The 19,537-nt window shown below is 60.3% G+C and overlaps 1 protein-coding gene across 11 annotated transcripts in view; it reads left to right on the top strand.

Moving 5' to 3' along the window:
• ABLIM2 (actin binding LIM protein family member 2) overlaps positions 1 to 19,537 on the top strand; it is a 168,470-nt gene that overhangs the window by 98,799 nt on the left and 50,134 nt on the right. For 3 of the 11 annotated variants that reach the window (XM_018049779.1, XM_018049782.1, XM_018049780.1), the window contains 6 exons: positions 6,744 to 6,890; positions 8,941 to 8,973; positions 10,628 to 10,748; positions 12,526 to 12,624; positions 18,225 to 18,326; positions 18,837 to 18,890. In XM_018049779.1, coding sequence (XP_017905268.1) covers positions 6,744 to 6,890; positions 8,941 to 8,973; positions 10,628 to 10,748; positions 12,526 to 12,624; positions 18,225 to 18,326; positions 18,837 to 18,890 — 556 coding nt within the window. The remainder of the gene's footprint in view (positions 1 to 6,743; positions 6,891 to 8,940; positions 8,974 to 10,627; positions 10,749 to 12,525; positions 12,625 to 18,224; positions 18,327 to 18,836; positions 18,891 to 19,537) is intronic. The other 8 variants (XM_018049784.1, XM_018049781.1, XM_018049785.1 and 5 more) reach the window with 4 other exon arrangements.

Raw genomic sequence — 19,537 nt, 5'->3', positions numbered from 1 at the left:
CTTCACCCCTGCAGGCTGGTCAGCCCGGCTTCACCCCTGCAGGCTGGTCGGCCAGGACGAGTCTCCTCTCCCATTCCCCCCACTCACGGCCAGAGCCTGGTCTTTCTCTAACACGATGGAGGTCGGATTCCCTCCTCTCGACACTTCTTTTCAGCCCCCAGCACTCTCACTCTGGTTGGACACAGGGCCGTTCCTGCCCTAATGATAAGAGCCCAGGTTGTAGTCTGTAGAGTGAGTGGCCGGATGACCCTGGGCAGCTGCAGACTCGGAGGTTCAGAAAGACGACCTGACCTTACCAGGCCAGCTGTGTGCCCTTGGGCAAGGCGTTAGCCTCTCTGAGCTTCCGGGAGCTCACCCGTACCTGGGGGCCCACAGCACCTGCTGCCCAGGGCCACAGAGGGCCTGAGTGGGAGGCCCTGGGCACAGCCCTGAGCCCAGAGCAGGGCCCCAGGAAATGCTCACTGGAGTCACTGTTGTAACATCGGTGCTTGTCTATGGGGCTCCTGTACCGAGTGCCCAAACCAGGGGGGCTCAACCACAGAGATGTACCTTCTCACCGTCCCGCAGCCTGGGAGTCCGAGTCACAGAGTCGGGAGGGTCGGTTCCCCGCAAGGCCCGTCTCCTGGGCGTGTGGACGGCCGTCTTCTCTGCATGTCCTCACGTGGTTGTCCCTCTGTGCACATCTGTCCTGATCTCTGCGTCACAGGAGGACCCCCAGGGTGCTGGCTCAGGGGCCCCCACCCTGCTGACCTCGGTTCACTTTAACCACCCCTTTAAAGGTCACTATCACCAAATACATATTCTGTAGTGCTGGGGGTTAGCGATTCCATGAAAAAAGGAGGAGGATGCGATCCACCCCAAATGCCGTCATCATCAGGACCAGTGGTAGCGACTGTTACCATTTGAACGAGATCGTGTTCGTGGCACACTGAGTGTGGCCCTGTCCGCAGATGGCAGCTGCTGTTAGTGACTGCTCGTTGCTATCATTCAGTCTGACTCTTTGTGACCTCGTGGACTGTAGCCCACCAGGCTTCCCTCTCCCTCACCATCTCCCAGGATTTGCTAAAACTCACGTCATCGAGTTGGTGATGCCATCAACCAGCTCATCCTGTCATCCCCTCCTCCCCCTGCCTTCAGTCTTTCCCAGCATCAGGGTCTTTTCCAATGAGTCAGCTCTTTGCATGAGGTGGCCAAAGTATTGGAGCTTCAGCATCAGTCTTTCTAATGAATATTCATTAGGATGAATATTTTAGGATGGACTGGTTAACCATGATTATGTTTTGAACAAGTTGCTGTTTGTAAGGGGCTTTCCAACCAGTCCATTCTAAAGGAGATCAGTCCTGGGTGTTCATTGGAAGGACTGACGTTGAAGCTGAAACTCCAGTACTTTGGCCACTTCATGCAAAGAGTTGACTTGTTGGAAAAGACCCTCATGCTGGGAGGGATTGGGGGCAGGAGGAGAAGGGGACGACAGAGGATAGAATGGCTGGGTGGCATCACCGACTTGACGGACGTGAATCTGAGTGAACTCCAGGAGTTGGTGATGGACAGGGAGGCCTGGCGTGCTGCGATTCACGGGGTCGCAAAGAGTCGGACACGACTGAGTGACTGAACTGAACTGAAGGGACTTGAGTACAGTGCTGACGTAAAACAGTGGCGTCAGCAAGGACGTTGGTCTCCGCGGTCCCTGTTACTTTAAAGATCTCGCAGTGGTAAGCAGTAGGGCTAGCTTTGAGACTAGGTCTTCTCACCCCAAAGCTTGGGTTCTGCTCAGGGAAGCCCGTTGCTCAGGGCTGAAAGCCTTCTTCACCAGGCTGTTTTCAGCACAGCCACGGCCATGCCCCCTAGGCCAGGTCCCTTGACGTCCCCACCCTTGGGCAACAGGAGCCGCCATCCAAGGACACCCGGGCATTTCCAACACGTGGACTCCCAGCACCGTGGCCGGTGCCCGGCCTGGACCCCTGCCCCCGACCCCGCCGCCGTCCCTCCCAGGTCAGGGCTGGTGTCGGCTCCGGTCAGCAGTGCGTCCCTGCAGTTCCTTCACCAAGGAGACGGGAGTCCGGTCGAGCACGCCTCCTCGGGCTCGCTCCTGCTCGTCTTCCGCTCCCGCTGGTGTCTGCTCCCACCCGCCTGTGGTCCTGACTCTGCTCGGTGCTGGGCACACTCAGGACCCTCAGGGCAGGGGCCTCGATCCACGCCCCAGCCCAGTGAGCTTTAAAGGGCGCCGGCCACCCCCTCCCGCAGCACCTGCTGTTGCTAAATGCAGCCTCCCCGCCCTCCTCCTTCCCCCATTCAGGAAGAGATCGCTTCCCCCTTGAGGTCCGCGTGTGCAGGAATGGGGCGGAATTCATCATGCGCTGGGGCTAGCCTCTTCCCCATGGGCTGTGAGTGCCTGGCAGGCAGAGGTCGTGCCTCATTCATGCTAGCATGTGTACAGGATAAACATGGGCACAGTGTGTGTGTTTAATTCAGTCGTGTCCGACTCTTTGCGACCCCATGGACTGTCGCCCGCCAGGCTCCTTTGTCCATGGGATTCTCCAGGCAAGAATACTGGAGTGGGTTGCCATTTCCTCCTCCAGGGGATCTTCCCGACGCAGGGATTAAACCCGAGTCACCTGCATTGCAGGCAGATTCTTTACCATCTGAGCCACCAGGGAAGCTCAATAAATGGTGGGTTTTTAAAAAAGTAATCTTTTCACTGCTTTTTCCTTTATTACAAAGGTAACCCACATTTATTAGGGAAGAACAGTGATTGGTATAGAGACAAACATGAATACCATTTATAGTCCTCCCAGCCAGCGTAGCCCATGTTTATATGTTGAAGTACACGCTTTTGGTCTCTTTCTCTCCGTGTGCGTGTATTTTCTTTCTTTTTTACAAAACGAAGTCACAGGGGCTATATTATTTTGCACCCTTTCTTCCCCAGCCAGTAAAGCAGTGAGTGGCGTAGTGTACAAGTACATCATCAGACTGTATTATCGGCAGGATTATATTACAGCTGTAACATCGTATATGGCCACATCCTAGGGGCTTCCCAGGTGGCGTCAGTGGTAAAGAATCCGTCTGCCAGTTTGGGAGACATAAGAGATGTGGGTTTGATCCCTGGATCAGGAAGATCCCCTGGAGGAGGGCGTGACCACCCACTCCAGCATTCTCGCCCGGAGAATCCCATGGACAGAGGAGCCTGGTGGGCTACCGTCCACAGGGTCGCAGAGAGCTGGACACGGCTGAGTGACTTAGCACACACGCGTGCTGGATACAGTGTAGGGAGGAGAAAGCGGGGGGAAAACGCTCGCAGACGCACACAGCCCAGTGGCCTTCCACCAATGGGAGGGCATAGCCCGTTGTCACGGCAACCACCCTAGGACCTGGATGCTCGGAAATGGATCTGTGAGCCCCGCTGGCTGGTGTGGCTGTGAGGAGCCAGGAGCACTTAGCCACCTGGCTGGGGGTTGAGGGTTGGGGGCCTCTTTTTGAGCCTGGCTCATGTTGATGGCATTGTCAAGCGCTCTCTCTGATTCCTGCAGTCAGGGGCTGACCCAGGGCCAGGTGGGCCTCACTGACCATGCGTTTGGGGCTGAACAAGCCAGCGGGCAGCTGAGCACTGTGATCATAGCAGGGCAGAGGGGCAGAGTGGATGGGCACAGCCTCCCCCAGCCCCATGGCAGCGTCGCCCTTTAGGTCAAGCCGTGTGGATGTTCAGAAATCCAGCAGATGGCGAGGCCCAGGTGGCATTCCCATTTTCAGGGGGAGACGAAGGCCCAGAGAGTCCACCCGGCTTTGGCGAGTGCTCGATTGATTTTAGCTCAGTGCAGCATGCTTGCCCTGAGGACCGTGTCATATCAATCATGGAATTAGGGGGAGGGGCTCCATGGTGAAGCAGAGTCCTGGGTCCACAAGCCGCTAGCCTTGTGGGGAGGGGACACTGATGCACCAGCAAAGATCAGCACCTTTACTCAAAAGAGGAAAACATCCAACCCAGACAGGAGAGAGAGAGAGGAAAGGCTGAAGTCAGGAAAGTCAGGAGAGGCCTCTGCTGACTCTGGAAGGACCAGACCATGAGCCGGGCAAAGAGGTCTGGGGAGGGAATGTTGGAGGGAGGGATCTGCGTGGTGGAGCCCTCAGGCTCTGGACTTGAGGAAGCAGTAAGGAGCTGGGTGTGGCTGGTTTCCTGGGGCAGGAAGTGAGGGGCTCCGATGAGCGGATACACAAGGCTGGACCGCCAGGGGCCTCGGTTCCAATTTCCCCAGAACAGAGAGGAGCAGCTCAGAAACGCCGATCAGGGGTCATCGTCATGACAAATGGCACACTCAGGGTTTGAACTCAGGTCTTTCGAGCGTTGCCCAGAGTTCCGAAGGAAATCACCAGAGTCTGAGACATCGGGTGTTCACTGTCTCAACCTACGTCACAAACGGCATGTGGTACCCAATGCCTCCCGGGAGCCTAGGAGTTGGGTGATCAGGGAAGGCTTCCTGGAGGAGGTGGGCTAGAGCTGCCAGACCTGGGAGGAAGTGGGAAAGCTGGGGCGTTGGGGCTGAGCCTGGCTCACGAGGGCACGAAGGGGAGAGATCGTACAGCAGACAGACTGGGGACATCTGCCTCCAGACATCGGAGACAGCAGTGAGGGCCGTGTCACCTGTCTCGGGAGGGCTGCCGGAGGATGAGCTGGAGGGTGAAGGGGGCCCTGGAGCTCGAGGGACGTGGCCCGGGCAGAGAGGAGAGCTGCCGTGTGAGCAGCTCTGTACGCACACCGCCTGCTGTGCTCCCTGGCTGTGGGACTGCGCACGTCACCTGACCTCTCTGGGCTCCGCTTCTTCCCCTGTGGGGTGGAGGTCCTGTGCGTGCCCCCCTTCGTGGGCTTGGCCCACTGCTGTCTGGGGTGGAGCACAGAGCTCATGCTGCTGCTGGGGTTTGTTGAAAGAATTGCTGGCAGGACGCCTCTCCCCGCGGCCACCCCCACACCCAGAGGCAGAGGTTAGATCTGGACTCGGGCCGTGAGGACCTTCACCAAAGCTGCCTGGGGCTGGAAGGGGGGCAGAGAGGTGGGCAGGGGCTGCGTTGACTGGACCGGGGGTCCCTGAGGGAGGCTGAGGTCGAGATGAGGGTTCTCGAGAGGTTTGTGGGGTCAAGCTGAGCTAATAGGGGCAGCCCGACTGGCCAGCTCTGCCCATGACTGGCAAGGCCAGGCTGAGATTAACCCTCAGAGGGGACACGGGGGAAAGGAGGTGACTGGCGTGTCCGCTCCAGGAGGGACAGGAGCCTGGGTGTCCACTCCACCAGGGACTGGGCGGTGCTGGGAGCGCGCTGGGGCCGCACATCCCTTCTTCCGTGGGGATCGCAAGCTGTAAACGTTCCATGCGCACTTACCGGGGGGGTGTGCCACGGGAACACCGGGGCTGAGACCGGTGTTTGGGTGTGAACCTCAACCCTTGTGAGAGCCAAGTCTCATGGAGCTCAGCTCCCAGGCCTGTCTGGTCGCGCGCCCCCAGGCAGCCCCCAGAGCCAGGAGGAGGGGCTGGTGGGCAGTGGGGCAGACCGAGCCCAGTCATGACAGTGAGCCCGCCCGTGGACCTCAGCCGAGCAGATGCTGCGGTTCCAGGTGCGTCGCCACGAGTGAGAACCTCCGTGGTGACCTCTGTGGTGACCTCCGTGAGGTCACACGCCCTCGGGCTGTCACCTGTCACATGTCAGGCCGTTGGCTGTGTGTAGGGAGTGCTCCAAAGCCCTGAGTGTGTGTACGAGTGTCTGGCTATGCAGGTGTGTTCATGAGTACTGGTTTGGGTGTGTGCGGTTAGTGTGTGCGAGTTGTGCTGGTGAGTGTGAGTGGGTGGAGCTGTGGATGTGTCAGCGTCCCCCTCCATAGCTGTGGGCGGGCACATTCTCTGTGTGCACACGTGTATTACATGTGCAGGCCTGCATGCGTGAGCTGGGCGTTTGCATCTGTGCATACATCGAGCAGGCATTTAAATGCATGTGTGTGTCCTTTATGTACGTGTGTGTTTTATGTGAGCACATGTGTATCTGTGTTCGCACGCATGCAGGTCTATTATGTGCAAGCGTTTGTGAGTATGCGTCCATGTGTGTGTTCGTACACATGTGTGCACGTTCCCTGGTGGCTCAGCTGGTAGAGAGTCCGCCTGCAATGTGGGAGACCCCGGTTCAACCCCTGGGCCGGGAAGATCCCCTGGAGAAGGGAACGGCGACCCACTCCAGTGTTCTCGGGCTTCCCTGGTGGCTCAGCTGGTAAAGAATCCACCTGCAATGCGGGAGACCCCGGTTCAACCCCTGGGCCGGGAAGATCCCCTGGAGAAGGGAACGGCGACCCACTCCAGTGTTCTGGCCTGGAGAGTTCCGTGGACTGTGCAGCAGAGAGCCGCACACGACCGAGCGATGAGTTTTCTGTGCCGGCACGCACAGTGTGTGTACGTGCGTGTCCGTGTTTGTGTGTCTGCATCCAAGCGTGTGTTTGCATGCGTGCATGTATGTGTGTATTTATGTGTTTGCTGTGCCCTCAAGTGTGTTTGTGCACGTGTGTCTGTGTGTATGCAAGCATAACTGTGTGAGTGTGTGTCTAGACCGCAGGCTGAGTTCTCACTGTCTGTAGGGCCAGGAGGCTTGCCCGCCCCCTTGCCTTTGCCCCTCCGCCCGCTTCACTCAGACTTGCCTCTTCCCGCGCCTGCTGGGCGACGCGGCCCCGGGTGTGGGTCTGACCAGCCCTCGTGGCCCCTCCTGCCCTCTCTCAGGCCAAGCTGGGTGATGAGATCCTGGACTACAGAGACCTGGCCGCCCTCCCTAAGAGCAAGGCCATCTACAACATCGACCGCCCCGACATGATCTCCTACTCACCCTACGTCAGCCACTCGGTGGGGGACCGGCAGAGCTACAGCGAGGTACGGGGCCCCCGCAGCGGGCCGCCTTGGTGGCCTCAACCTCCTTTACCCCCTCAGACAGCCCTCGCCTCCCCTTTAGAGAGTCCCCAGAGTGCTCTTGCCCCAACTGCCCCGTGATTCTGGACGGGGAGGCCCTCTTGGAGTGGGGGGCAGGGAGCAGGGAGCTCAAGGATGGTCAGGACAGTGCCAGGGGCAAAGCGAGCGTCTCGTCCTTGTCTTCAGTTGGGCTGATGCTCATGCCCAGGGAATGGACCGTGTTCCCTTATCCAGCCCACTCTTGGCCCCGCTCCCTGCTCACACGCTTCCCTGTCCCGTGAGCGCCTCGAGCTGGTCTGACCCCTGGTGGGACCGCAGTTGACTCCTCCCTTCTGTCCCTCAGGCGGTGCCCTTGTCTAGGCCTCCCGGCTGCACCTCTCATTTAACCTGGAACTTGTTGCTGGGTTTGACCCTGGGGGCAGGGCTGGAGGGGAGGAGCATTTTGTCAGTTGCCGGCCGTGTCCATGGGCCAGTTACATCGGTGGCCTGGCCCGGGCGGCCCCTCGGGGGGCAGAGCTCAGCCCCGGCCGTAACCGAGTTCCCCGAGGTGTGGCCGAGGCTCCGGGGTCTCCAGGCTCGATAGGGGTCATGCAGGCGAACCCAGCTTGGCAGGCGCTGCTGCGGGATGTGAAGGCGGGGCGGGGTCCTCCCGGGGTGCACTCACCGGACGCCGCAGCGGCTGCCCAGCGCCACCCCCGCCATGATTGCTGCGGCCACAGTTGCCACCTACGCTCAGACCCGCTTTCACTCTGCCCTGACCCCGGGCTTGGCGCTGCCCTCTGCCCATGGCGCAGCGCTCTGCAAAGAGGAGACCGAGGGGGGATGTGCTGGCCCCAGGACCGTGGGGCTCGGGGCAGAGCTAGGGCGTGAGCCCGGGTGGCCGAGTCTGGTCACTGCGGCCTCCGTGCCGGCTACTACCATTGCCCAGAGCGAGGTGCTGCGGTCCCGACCCTCCTCCGTCTCTGGGGCCCTCTCATCTCTGCAGGCCCCACCACGCATCAACTGGGGGGCCTGCTCGAAGGCAGGCTCTGAGGGGGCCCTTTCTGTGAGTAGATGATGAAGGGGGGCCCGGGAAGCCCCAGAACGGGGTTTGGGGCACTGAGCTGGGCAGGCATGGCCTAGGGCTGGACAGCTTCGCCTGCTTCTCTAGACCTGCAGCCTGATAGCCACTCATCCCAGGGTGGAAAGCTGGCAGGGGGAAGAGCAGTGGGCCAGAAGCACAGAGCTCTGCCAGCTTCTCTGAGCCTCAGTCTCCCCATCTGTGAAATGGGCAGATTGGGGTACAAGTTCCCCCTTCCCACTCTAAGGGCGGGGATGGTACAAGAAGGGGCCCCCAGTCACTCAGGCCTCCTCCTAGGAAACTCTCCACAGCATCTTCCTAGCTGTCCAGGTGTGGGGGAGACAGGTGAGCTTTCTGGCCTGGAATCTCAGTTCCCAGAGCCCCTTCTGCTACTTGCTGCCTCCCTGCCCCTGTATGCAGGTGGTGGATGGCCCATATACAGGCCCATGTACACACGGCGGAAGGTGCGCTTGTTCTAACGGGAGGTGCCTGGCTGGCAGCCGCTCCCCGGGGCCCCGATGGCCCCCAGCCCCTCACTCTGGTCCTCTCCCCAGACCCCGAGGCTCCGAATCACCCTTCCTTTCTCCCGGCTCCTTTATCTTTCCTGAAGAAGACCTGTGGGCTCACGGGGTAGTGACCCCGATGCCCTGAACCAACAGTCCTCCTACTGGAAATGTGTCTTCACGGGAGGGTGGCAGGGCGGGGCAGGCCAGCCAGGAGACAGGTCCACGCTCATCTGCACAGAGCTCCGTCCTGGGGGCCTCTTTCTCGGGTCCACTGATGGTAGGTCTCCAAAGAGAAGGCTTTGGAACCCGTGTGGGATCTAGTAGGGAGGAGTCCCTTCCCGTCAGGAGGAGGGTCCCTGGGGTGGATGTGCCTGGGCCGGGTGTGGGCCCCTCCCCTCGTGAACCCCTGGTGCTGGGCCTAACGGGGTCCCCTGTGTTGTGTCCACAGTCCCCTCAGCTGCTCTCGCCAACGCCGCCTGAGGTAACCGCCCCCCAGCCTGCCCATCCGCTCATCGCTCCGCTGCCTAGATTATAAAGATGACCGCCCGAGGCTCCCCCAGGAGGGCCCCCCAGGCCCTTCGCCTTGGCCTCTGGCCCTGGCATCAGGCCATGGCCCTCTGAGGCTGGGGTGCCCTCCTCGGCGCTGGTTATGTTTATAATGGTGTCTCATCCGCATGCTTCCCTGTGCGTCTGCCAGTCTGGCGATGTGGGCACCTGGGACACAGGCATCCTGCGGTCTGGTCCACGGCTTCCTTCAGAGGAGGAGCAGGTCCAGGGGCTGGGGTAGCAGGGGCCACCTCATCCGCCTCTGAGTGGGATTGTAGGAATATCCTTGGAGCCTTGAGGGTGAACGTGCTGAAAGCATTTCTGTATGAAATAGCGTTTATAATTAGTGGCCCGCCCTTCATGTCTGTTTCTCAAAATTAACCCATGACATCGATGGCTGCCAGTTAGACTCCAGAGGTATCAGATCCTGGGCACAGGACGGTGATGACAGATGCCTGTGGGTGGGCAGCTAGCACCGAGGGGCCCTTGCATGTGTGGTCGCGAGCCCCAGGGACAGGGCAGGTGAGGCGACAAGACACCTATAAAGTATAAGCTGCTCAGTGGGGCTGTGCAGAGAATGCCCGGGGATGGAGACGAGACAGCTGGAATGTGGCAGCCCCAGAGGAGACAGAGTGCCCGTCGCCGGCGGTGGGGAGTGGGGTGGTGGCGGGCCAGGAGGTCAGTGTTAAGCGCGGGGAGGGGGGAGGCCCTGACAAGTGCGCTCCCAGCATGAGGGCGGCCTGAGCGGAGCGTGGAGGTGGGCACGCAGGCAAGGTTTAGGGACAGTGGCTCATGCGGGCTTAGCTGAAGAGGAGCCCTGGGAGGCGGGAGTTAAGCTGGGAAGGGCGTGGGAGCCGTGAGTGCCAGACCCAGACCCTCCCAGTCCTCATCCCCATGCCAGCCTGGTGGGGCAAAGGAGTGGGGTCCACCCACAGCAGGATGCCAGGCCACATCATGACTCTGGCCAGGGTGCCGAGTTGCGGTGGTCCGGCAGTCTGCTCCACCCCCCACCCACGGTGCCACGCCATCTCACACCACCCGCTCTGACCGCTCTAGAGAGTGCCCGTCCTGCTTGAGTGGAGTCTGTGTTGTTGGTGACCGTGCGTCTGACTCAACTGAGCTTCTGGGCCCTGGCTCAGGGGCTTCTCACCTCCCACACTTGGAGAGCCCCTGTTGAGGCTGGTAGAATACAGAATCTCCGTGGGTCTCAAAGTGTCTCCCAAGGACCCTTGGGGGCCAAGGATTGGGCAAGATGGGGAGTGAAGGAAGTGAGGGGAGCCAGGTGCCTTTACCCACCCTTGGAGCCCAGCCTCAAGGAGGTGCTGTGAAGGGATGGGTATGATCCTGCCCTCCAGCAGCTGATAGCTGCTAAAGGATACTCAGGCCGAAGGGAGCGTCAGCACCAAGGCCAGCGCCCCGCCCGGCTCTTCAGAAGTGTCCTGGCGGGTGCAGGTTCAAGGACTCCATCCCGAGGCCACGTTGAGTCAGCCTCCTGGGTCAGGCGTGTGGAAGGCGCGTGAAGGGTGGAAGGGTGGGATAAGGCGGGTGGTGCTCCCGGCTCAGCGTTCACCGGGCTGTCTTCCTCCCAGGGGGAGCAGGACGACCGCTCCTACAAGCAATGCCGGACCTCCAGCCCCAGCTCCACCGGCTCGGTCAGCCTCGGCCGTTACACCCCAACCTCGCGATCACCCCAGCACTATAGCCGTCCAGGTACTTGGCCTCGCCCCCACAGCTCCTTTCACCCCCCTGAACCTGTGCTTCTTGTTGCTTTTCCTTGAGGGGTCTGTCTCGTACTTTGCACAGCTGGAAAAAGGACGAGCTGGGAGATGGAGGGCTGTGCTTTTAGTGACAGAAACAAAAGGCCCTCTGCGGTCTGGGTGGGGAGGTGAAGTGCAGAGGCGGCAGGTTACCCCGTTGATTAGAGGAGCCATCCTGGGAAACGCGCAAGGCAGTGCTGAGCACGTAGAACCCAGCTCACGTGTTAGTGTCAGGAATGAAAAACCACGCAAAGTGCAGGAGTCACTGAGTTCCGAGCTCCCAGAATTCTTGGAAGGTTTGCACTGTGAAGCCGAAATCAGCAGGCAAAAACTGGCATCAGCATACGCATGGACGCTTCACCTGTTTCTGGGTCAGTGGCCCCAAAGACAGCCGTGGGGACAAGCCTGAGGAGGGTCCTCTCTCCCCCGCCCCAGCCTCATCCCCTGCCTGGCGCCCAGCTGTGTATTGCTTTCCCTTCCCTTTTAAAACTCTGAGCTGCCTCAGTGTGTCTGAGTCACAGGGACTCCACACAGAGGCTGCTTTTCTGAGGGATTTTTCCAAGCATCTCCTCCTCGGCCAGCTGCTGCATGGCTCCATTCTCACCTCCATGAACTCAGCTCTTGAGTTTTGCAGAGCTTGTGGAAAAATCAAAGCTCCATTCATTGGCAAAGTTATGTTCATTACCTCCCTGCCATGTGCCTGGTACGTCCTGCTCGACAGAAGTTTGGAAAGTGGATGAGTGAGTGAATGAGTGAGTGAGTGGTGAGAGATGCGTGACTGACTCAGGGAATGAATGAGTAGGTGGGTGAGTGGGGGAATGAATGAATGAGTGGGGGAATGAGCAAATGAGTGGTGAATGAATGAATGAGTGACAGTGAATGAGTGGTGAATGAATGAATGAGTGGGGGAATGAATGAATGAGTGGTGAATGAATGAGTGGGGGAATGAATGAATGAGTGGGGGAATGAATGAATGAGTGGTGAATGAATGAATGAGTGGTGAATGAATGAATGAGTGGTGAATGAATGAAAGAGCGTGAATGAATGATGAATGAGTGACTGCGAATGAGTGGGCGAATGAGCAAATGAGTGGGTGAATGAATGAATGAGTGGGTGAATGAATGAATGAGTGGTGAATGAATGGATGAGTAAGTGAGTGAGTGAGTGGGCGGGTGGGTGAGTGAGAGAGTGAATTAGCAAGTGAGGGAATGAGGGGGTGACTGGCCAGGCAGGTGGGTAGGTCAGGGAGAAGGGCCGTCAGCCTCTCTGAGGACCCCTCTGCTGACCCCTGACCGCTGTATTTGAGTCACCTGGGCTGGCCAGCTGGTGCCTGGCTGGATGGCCACCCCAGGGTCAAGGCCTGACTTTCTCCTGGGTGAGGCCTGGTGCCTGTCCGGTGACTGACCCCTCCCCAGTCTGGCTAACTGCCCTCCGCCTGGGTCCCGGATCCCAAGAAAGCCCCTTCGTGGGGCAGTGGGCAGGACCCAGGGGGCCAGCTGCTCCCACCCAGCAGGCCTGCAGCGGGCCTGGGCACCTTGACCCCAGCGGGCAGGCCTTCCTCCCTCTGAGCCTGGAGCAGAGGTGCCCCGAGTGTACTTGGCGGCTCAGCCCCTCAAGGCGCCTCAGAAAGGTGTGTGTTCTTGGGTCGAGACGGCAGAGCGGGTCCTGGGGCTCTTCTGCGGCCGTGTGGCCGGGCGGGCTGACTCTGACTTGCTCTCTGTCGCCCGCAGCTGGTACTGCGAGCGTCGGTACCAGTAGCTGCCTGTCCCTGTCCCAACACCCAAGCCCTTCTTCCGTGTTCAGACATCATTACATCCCGTACTTCCGAGGTAAGGTGCGCGAGGCTGCGGGCTTGCCCCGGGCCACCCGCAGTGCGTCCTGTCTTGCTGCCCTGTGTCTGCTGCCGCATGGCCACCCCAAGCCCCCGTCTCACGCCCGTGCTCCCCGCTGTGTGTCTTGTGTGTCCAGCTCTGTCGGTGTGTCCGTGTTCCCAGGAGGCAGCTGCTTGTGTCAGAAAAGCGAGCGGCAAGGTGGGAAGAGGGTTCTAGGACCTACCCAACGCCCACCTTGGGCTGGCTCCAAAGCCTTCACCTCAGTCACCCCGTGTTATCTCCCCCTCGGCTCCGCGGGCATGGGGGACTGCTTGCCACAGTCATCAGGAGGTGCCCGCAGCTTCATTTCATGGTGGCCGGGCACCCTGCGTGGCTGCAGCTCTTCCCAGGGCTCAGACCTGCCCGTCTGCCCCACCCATGCCCAGGCACACGTATGTGAATCAGTCCAGCAGAAGGGCCAGTTCCTGGGTTATGGACTGCATTGTGCTCTCAGATTCATTTGTTGATGTCCTGAGCCTCCGTGAGCCTGCGTTTGGAAAAAACGTCTTTAGGAGAGTATTAGGGTTGCGTGAAGTCATAAAGGTGGGGCCCTAATCCGATGGGGTGGGTGGCCTTTTTGGAGGCGGAACAGACAGTCTGTTTGCATGTGCTCAGAGGAAAGGCCGTGTGAGGCCAGAGCAGTGTCTTCTGTCGATGAGAGAGGCTGCACCTGAGACCCAGCCCGGCCAGACCTTGATCTGGGACTTTCAGCCTCCATTCCGGGAGAAACGAATGTCTGCTGTGCAAGCCAGGCAACCGACGTGCTTTGTTACGCAGCCCTAACTGACTGATACACCCCGGAAAGATCCCCCAGAGCACAAGAGAAGCAGCGGTGGGTCTGCTGGTTCCCCCGGAGTGAGTTAGGGTCCCCGTTCCTCATGGCTGCCGAGTGCAGAATGTTTCAGGAGAACCTTCTGACCCCGAGGGACCGGGAGAGGCCAGCCCAGCGGGATTAATGCGTCACTGACGGTCACCCATCCCGGCTCCTTGGAATTTGGATGGTTCTCACATGCATTGTCACCACCCATCTGAGTGACCCCGTTAGTCTAACTGAGAAGAGAGCCCCCTGCTCAGTGGGGTGCTTTCCCCTCCTCTCTGTGGACCTGGCCCCGCAGCTCCCAGACTATTTTGGACGTCCTGGCTTTTCTGAGAAGGAGCAAAGCCCCAGATCTTGTGAGCAGGAGAGCAGCGTGGCTTACGTGCATCCATGTGGACAAGGGTGCCATGTGCCTGGGATGTGGCCTCACCCAGAAGCGGACAGAAGACTCACTGCAAACTGGAGGGAGCTTGACGTTTAGACGCGGCCCCGCAGGTCACCCACGCCGATGCCCCTTCTTCTTGTCTCGAAGGTCAGAAAGCTGAGCACACAGCTTTCCTCCCGCCCGACGTGGCTCTGCTTTGAGTCCCTGGCAGAGGTATGGCTCAGAGGCAAGGCCAGGCAAGCTGCCCCACCCTGGGAGCTGGGCTGACCGCCCGGGAAACAGCTTTGTCCACATCCGTCCAGGCGGCCCCGGGGACTGCCCTTCAGCTCTCCACCAAAGCATGGCTCAGAAACTGTATCACGGCCCCTCCAAGGGCACCCTGAGGTCAGGGAGGGGTCACGGTGTGCTCCAGGCGGGCACTGGCTCCACGGTGGGCCACCCTGCTTCCCTTCTGCCTGCTCTTTCCCCCAGGTCTCTTTGTCCAGGAATCGGGCAAAGCCCCGACCCTCCTCTCTTGTGCAGGATGTGGAGGGTGCCTGCCTGGCACCCCCGGGTCTGCCTGCTGCTGACTTCCAGGGCCGCCTGTGACCTCAGGAGCCCCAGCCTCCTTCCCAGACTCCCTCCTGAGGAGACGGAGGTGCAGGGACAGCTTGCTGGGCTGGGCCCAGAGGCAGGCCCTCACTCACCAGGTGCGTCCACCTGCAGGCTGTGGGACCGCTCCTCCCCAAGGCCCACAGGGTCTGGTGCATCACAGCCTGTGGACGCTCTGTGGCGAGCCATGCCAAGGGCCACCTGCCTTCCTCTCAGCTGGTCATGGGGCCTGGTGTCCACTTGCATTCTAGGAAAGCCTTCCCTGGCCACTCCTCCCAGCAGCTCAGCTTCCTTGGCTGCTCAGCTGGAGATTTTCCCTCTGGACGATGCTACAGGTTGAAGGCTCACCCAGGAGGGACCAGCACTTGCCCTGACCTGGCTGCATGCCCCTCCATTCCCACCTCACCCCTCCATTCACAGACACACCTTCCCACCATGTCCTGGCACCCAGGGCCACCCTCCTGACAAGACCTGTGTGCAGCTTAGGTGCCCGTGGCAGCCATTTGCACTTTAGTATAAATTTCAGTCCCTGGTGTATTTCCCAGATCAGTGTGAGGTTTAAGCCCGACCTCTCACCTGTTAAGGAGCAGGCCGCAGGGACCAGCAGTTGAGTGCAGAGAGAGGTGATGCTGGCAGGACCATGCTGCTGGGCAGGAGGGGGCAGTGACCCGTAAGCCCCCCGCCCGCAATGTGAGGGGGCGAGGAGGGGCTGCAGAGGCGGAGCCTCTCATCGGAGCCCCCTTGCCCACCCACTGGTGGCGCCTGTCGGCACCTCTTCATCTCACCCCCTTCTGGGACCATCCGCCTGGTGGCCGTGGTCGGCCCAGGTGGCCTGAGGCAGCAGGCCGGGCAGGTGGAACCCGCCTGCATCGTGGTGTCCCGTGGGAGCCCTGCAGGGGCTGGGGGCTGGCCTCGCCTCTGGTCACCTTGAGAAGATCCATGGAGCCAGGTGGGGGCGCTCCCGAGGGCTGAGTGTGGACAGCTGAGCAGCGGAACGAAGGGCATGGTGCTGGATCGGAAAGTAGAGTACAAACGTCCATGGGTCCACAGCCATGTAAAGCATGACCGAGTAATCAACCAATGGGGAGAAGAGACCAGCTCCCGGCAGAAGAGACCCCAGTGATTCACGGGGATCCTCTGCCCTCCAGGAGGGGTGCCCTCCTCCCTGCCGCCAGGAGGGGGCTGTGCTGGGCAGTTTCCCTGCAAAGAGTACAGAGTTGGGGGCGGAGAGGAGCCGGACATGCAGAATCCTGGGCCAGCACGACCTTGGCTGTGGGGTCAAGGTCAATCTCAGCACCAGGTCACATGGACGGCAGCACCCCTGACGACGAGGGGAGGGCTCCTCCCCTCCGGGCTCTTCCCCCCAAACCTGTGACCTTGTCTGGTCATGAGAACACACCCGGCAACTCCTCCCTGAGGGGCGGTCTGCCAGACGCCCGCACGGCACTTCTCAAAACTGCCCAGGTCATGAGGTGCCGGACAGAGAGAAGCAGTCACAGCCCTGAGGGGTCTGTGGGAGTGTGAAGACCATGTCGCCTGGTATCCTGGACAGGTCCCAGGATACCCAAGGGACACGAGCAGAAAACGGGTGAAATCTGAGTGAAGCAAGGCGTTTGGACAACACCGGGGTGGCGAACTGCTGGCTGCATGTAAGATGGAACCGCGTGGGATTCGCAGGAAACCTCCATGTCACCCGGAACTGCTCCGCAGCAAAGCACTGACTCCAGGGGGCAGGGGAGACGGCTGTTCACGGGCCAGCACTTCCCGGGCTCTGGGATGGCTCCCCCACCGAGGCCCTCACGGCTCCCTGAGGGCGCTGAGGACCGTCCGTAGCAGAGGTCAGAAGCGACCTCCGTGCTGACCCGCCTCTGGGAGGGGCCACACGTCCGGGCATGAGGAGCTCTGTGCTGTTTCAGCGTCGCCGCACAGCTGGGCTTGCCTCTGGCGTTCTCCCACCCCTGGTGATGTCGGTGGTGGGGGTTTTGGCCACTAGGACCCACGGGGAAGGCAGTGCCCAGAGATCAGTCTCGCCAGCACCCAGGGCCCTGCAGAAGGCGGCCGTGGGGAAAGTGCTCTGCGAGGCCCCAGGTGGGGTCTATGGGAGTGTGCACTTCACCGGGGGTTAGCAGCATGGTGACTAGGCGGGCAGGCGGGTGTCCAGAGAAGGGAATGGCCGGCTGGGCTGTGTCCCCTGGGAAGGCTTTGCACCTGAGCCTCGACCCAGGCAGAGCCTGGACAAGCAGGGAGGATTGGAAAGGGGGTCCCCCAGGGGTTGGGGGAGGAGGGGCGATGAGCAGAGACAGATTGGGTCAGATCCTAGTCTTAGAGTCTGGTGGCCAGTGAAGAGGGCCCTGGATGGCAGGTGTGAGGTGGGTGTGACCTGCCCCCTGACCCCAATGAAAGCCACAGCCCTCCTCAGATACACGTGCATGTGCGCACACACACACACGTGCACACACACACACACATGCGCACACATGCACACGGAGACACATGCACAGATGTGTCCTGTGCCACAGGACCACATCACCAGGCCTCCGGAAGGCTCTGAGCTGTGCTGGAGGGCGGTGCTAAGGGAAAAGTGGGCTTCACACCCCCTCCCTGAGGGGTACAGTTCTCTACCCGACGTTCTGTCCACGCTGACAGATGAAACTGGTGTCCTGGCAGGAAGCTGCTGGAAGCTGCAGTCAGTCTGGGGAGCTGGCTGTGGTATGCTGTGCCCACCCTGCCCCTCGGGCCCCCTGGGGCCCCCAGCACACCACCCCCAGGCAAGAGCACCCCCCAAGCCCATCTGCCGCTCCACCCCCGTCAGCCCACCTCCAGGCCGGCCCGTGCTGCCTCATCGCGTGTCGCCTTGGGGTCCTGTGACTCCCAGTCCAGGGTGTTTTCAGGTCGAGACGCCCCTTTCCTTTCACCAAGCTGTCACGTGACGTTCCCTGAGCTCAAGTGGGGAGTGAGTTGTGCCTTTGTATGTCCTGCTGAGACGAGCCATGCGCCATCCCTTCAGGAGGTGTGGGGGTGGGGTGGGCAGGGCCACCGGGTGACCACGGCTGTCTAAAGTCTGTGACTTGATAATCCAACCTTGTCCGCAAAAACTGAACTGACAGATCCAGATGGGATAAAAGTCGGAGCCAAAATCAGAGGGCTCTTCCCCTTCAATCTAGCCAAAAAAAAAAACTGCTTTATTTGGGAACATGGCAGCTGATGAACACCAGTTGCCTCTTTTTCTCCTGTAGCTGATAAAATTGTCCTCAGTGGTTTTTGAAAGACAGATGTCAATGAGTTCTAGCACTTCAGCCCCTGTTGTGAATGGCTGATTTGTGAATCCTCCAAGAAGTCAGCATCTTTTTACACAAGGATACTTAGGAAAAAGTGGGGGTGCTTAGTCTTGATGAATTTGTGATTTCCTAGATTCAGGCAGCAGCCTGGCCATGCCCACTCCCCCCGCCCAAGGAAAGAGGGGCACTGTCGATGGCCCGGCCAGCCATCCCGGGAACTTGGAAGCAGGCTGGGCCCTGCCCTGGGTGCTCCTGTTCCCCCATTCTGAGGCCATGGAAGGCGGTCCCTCGAGGTTGGATTAACGAGTCGTGGGGACCCATCTGGAGGTGTCGGTGGAGGGGGGGGGTCACACTCTCTCCCCTGGGCAGAGGGCAGGGAGGCCCCACCAGGCAGGGGAGACGGGCTCCCGAAGCTCTCACGCTTGAAATGCTCTCCTCTGCTTTCCCCTCCCGCCTCTGTCTGCTGTCTTCGCTCTTCCGTCTGGAGGCAGTGAAAGTGGCCGGAGCACTCCCAGCCTCTCCGTGCTCTCAGACAGCAAGCCTCCCCCCTCCACCTACCAGCAGGCTCCTCGCCACTTCCACGTCCCAGGTAGGCGCCCAGGACGCACGGCCACCCACCAGGCAGATGGGCCGCCCCTGAGCTGTCGGGGCGAGCGTCTGCCCTTACCTCTTGGGATTCGCATGCTCCCCAAGCTTCTTCATCCCCCGCCCCCACCCCATATTCTGAGATGCTTTAAAAATCCACAGATGGGTGGTGTGCACATCCCCAAACCGGCACGTGTTTGAGTCTCTCCCGAAGCCCCACAAATCCCGGGGAGGCGCGGCTGCCCTTCTGGGAGTGGACTGGAGACAGGTTGTCACTGGACACCCAACTCTGGCCCCCTCCGGCCCTCTGCCCCCTTCACAACGGTGGGTGGCATCTGGGCCGAGTGCAGCCGAGGCGTGTGGGGCCCGGGCGCCCGTCGCTGGGGTCCTCGATCCTTGCTGGGGACTCTGGGTGGCGGGCTGCTTGCTGACGGATGGCGGGAGAATGGGCACCACCACAGTGCGCTTGCTCACCCTGCCATCTCTCTCCTTGTTCTCCTTTCTCCTTTCCCAGACACTGGCGTCAAAGATAACATCTACAGGAAACCCCCCATCTACAAGCAGCATGGTACATGCCGTCGGAGCCCCTGCTGCTGCGTCTGCCCTGCACGCCTGCTGGGGCCTTTGCTTCTGCGTGCTTGCTCGTGCTGTGCTCTGATACGTGACGGGGAGGGGGCTGCGGGGGCTGCGGGGGCTGCGGCCTGAGCATTGGGTGCGTGGTGTTTGCTGGTGGGATCCCGGGAGACCCCTTCGTAAATTGCAGCGGAGAGTGTGTCTGAGTAAGCGCCTCTGTGTGTGTGTGTGTGTGAACCGAGGGCTGACTTGAGGGCCGGGCTGCAGATGAGGGCTTATAACCGCGAGCTGGTCCCCACGTGTGGCTTCAGGGGCACCGCTTTGAGGGGAGCAGCCAGCTTGATTTTAGCCTAGATGGTGAGGGACAGAGGTGCCTGGACCCCAGGGTGGCCCAATCTGGTCTTTGGAAAATAGTACAAACCAGAATCAGTCCTCTAGCCCTCCGTGAGAATATAAGTCCTGAGTTTTGAGAATCTCTGATGGTAGAATTAACGACTTGGCCTTTGGTTAAAGGGATTTCAAGCTTCAGCAAATAGGGGCAGCTGATTTCTGCTGGCGAGGGTGTCTCTCACCGCGCCCCCGGCCCTGCCTCCGATTTCCCTCCCAGACGTGACCAGCCGTCTGCACTCCACTGAGCCTGCA

This window comes from Capra hircus, chromosome 6 (assembly GCF_001704415.2).
Source record: "Capra hircus breed San Clemente chromosome 6, ASM170441v1, whole genome shotgun sequence".
Classification (NCBI taxonomy): Eukaryota; Metazoa; Chordata; class Mammalia; order Artiodactyla; family Bovidae; genus Capra; species Capra hircus.
The sequence above is the reverse complement of the archived record's forward strand: the minus strand, read 5'-3'. Positions and strand labels throughout refer to the sequence as shown.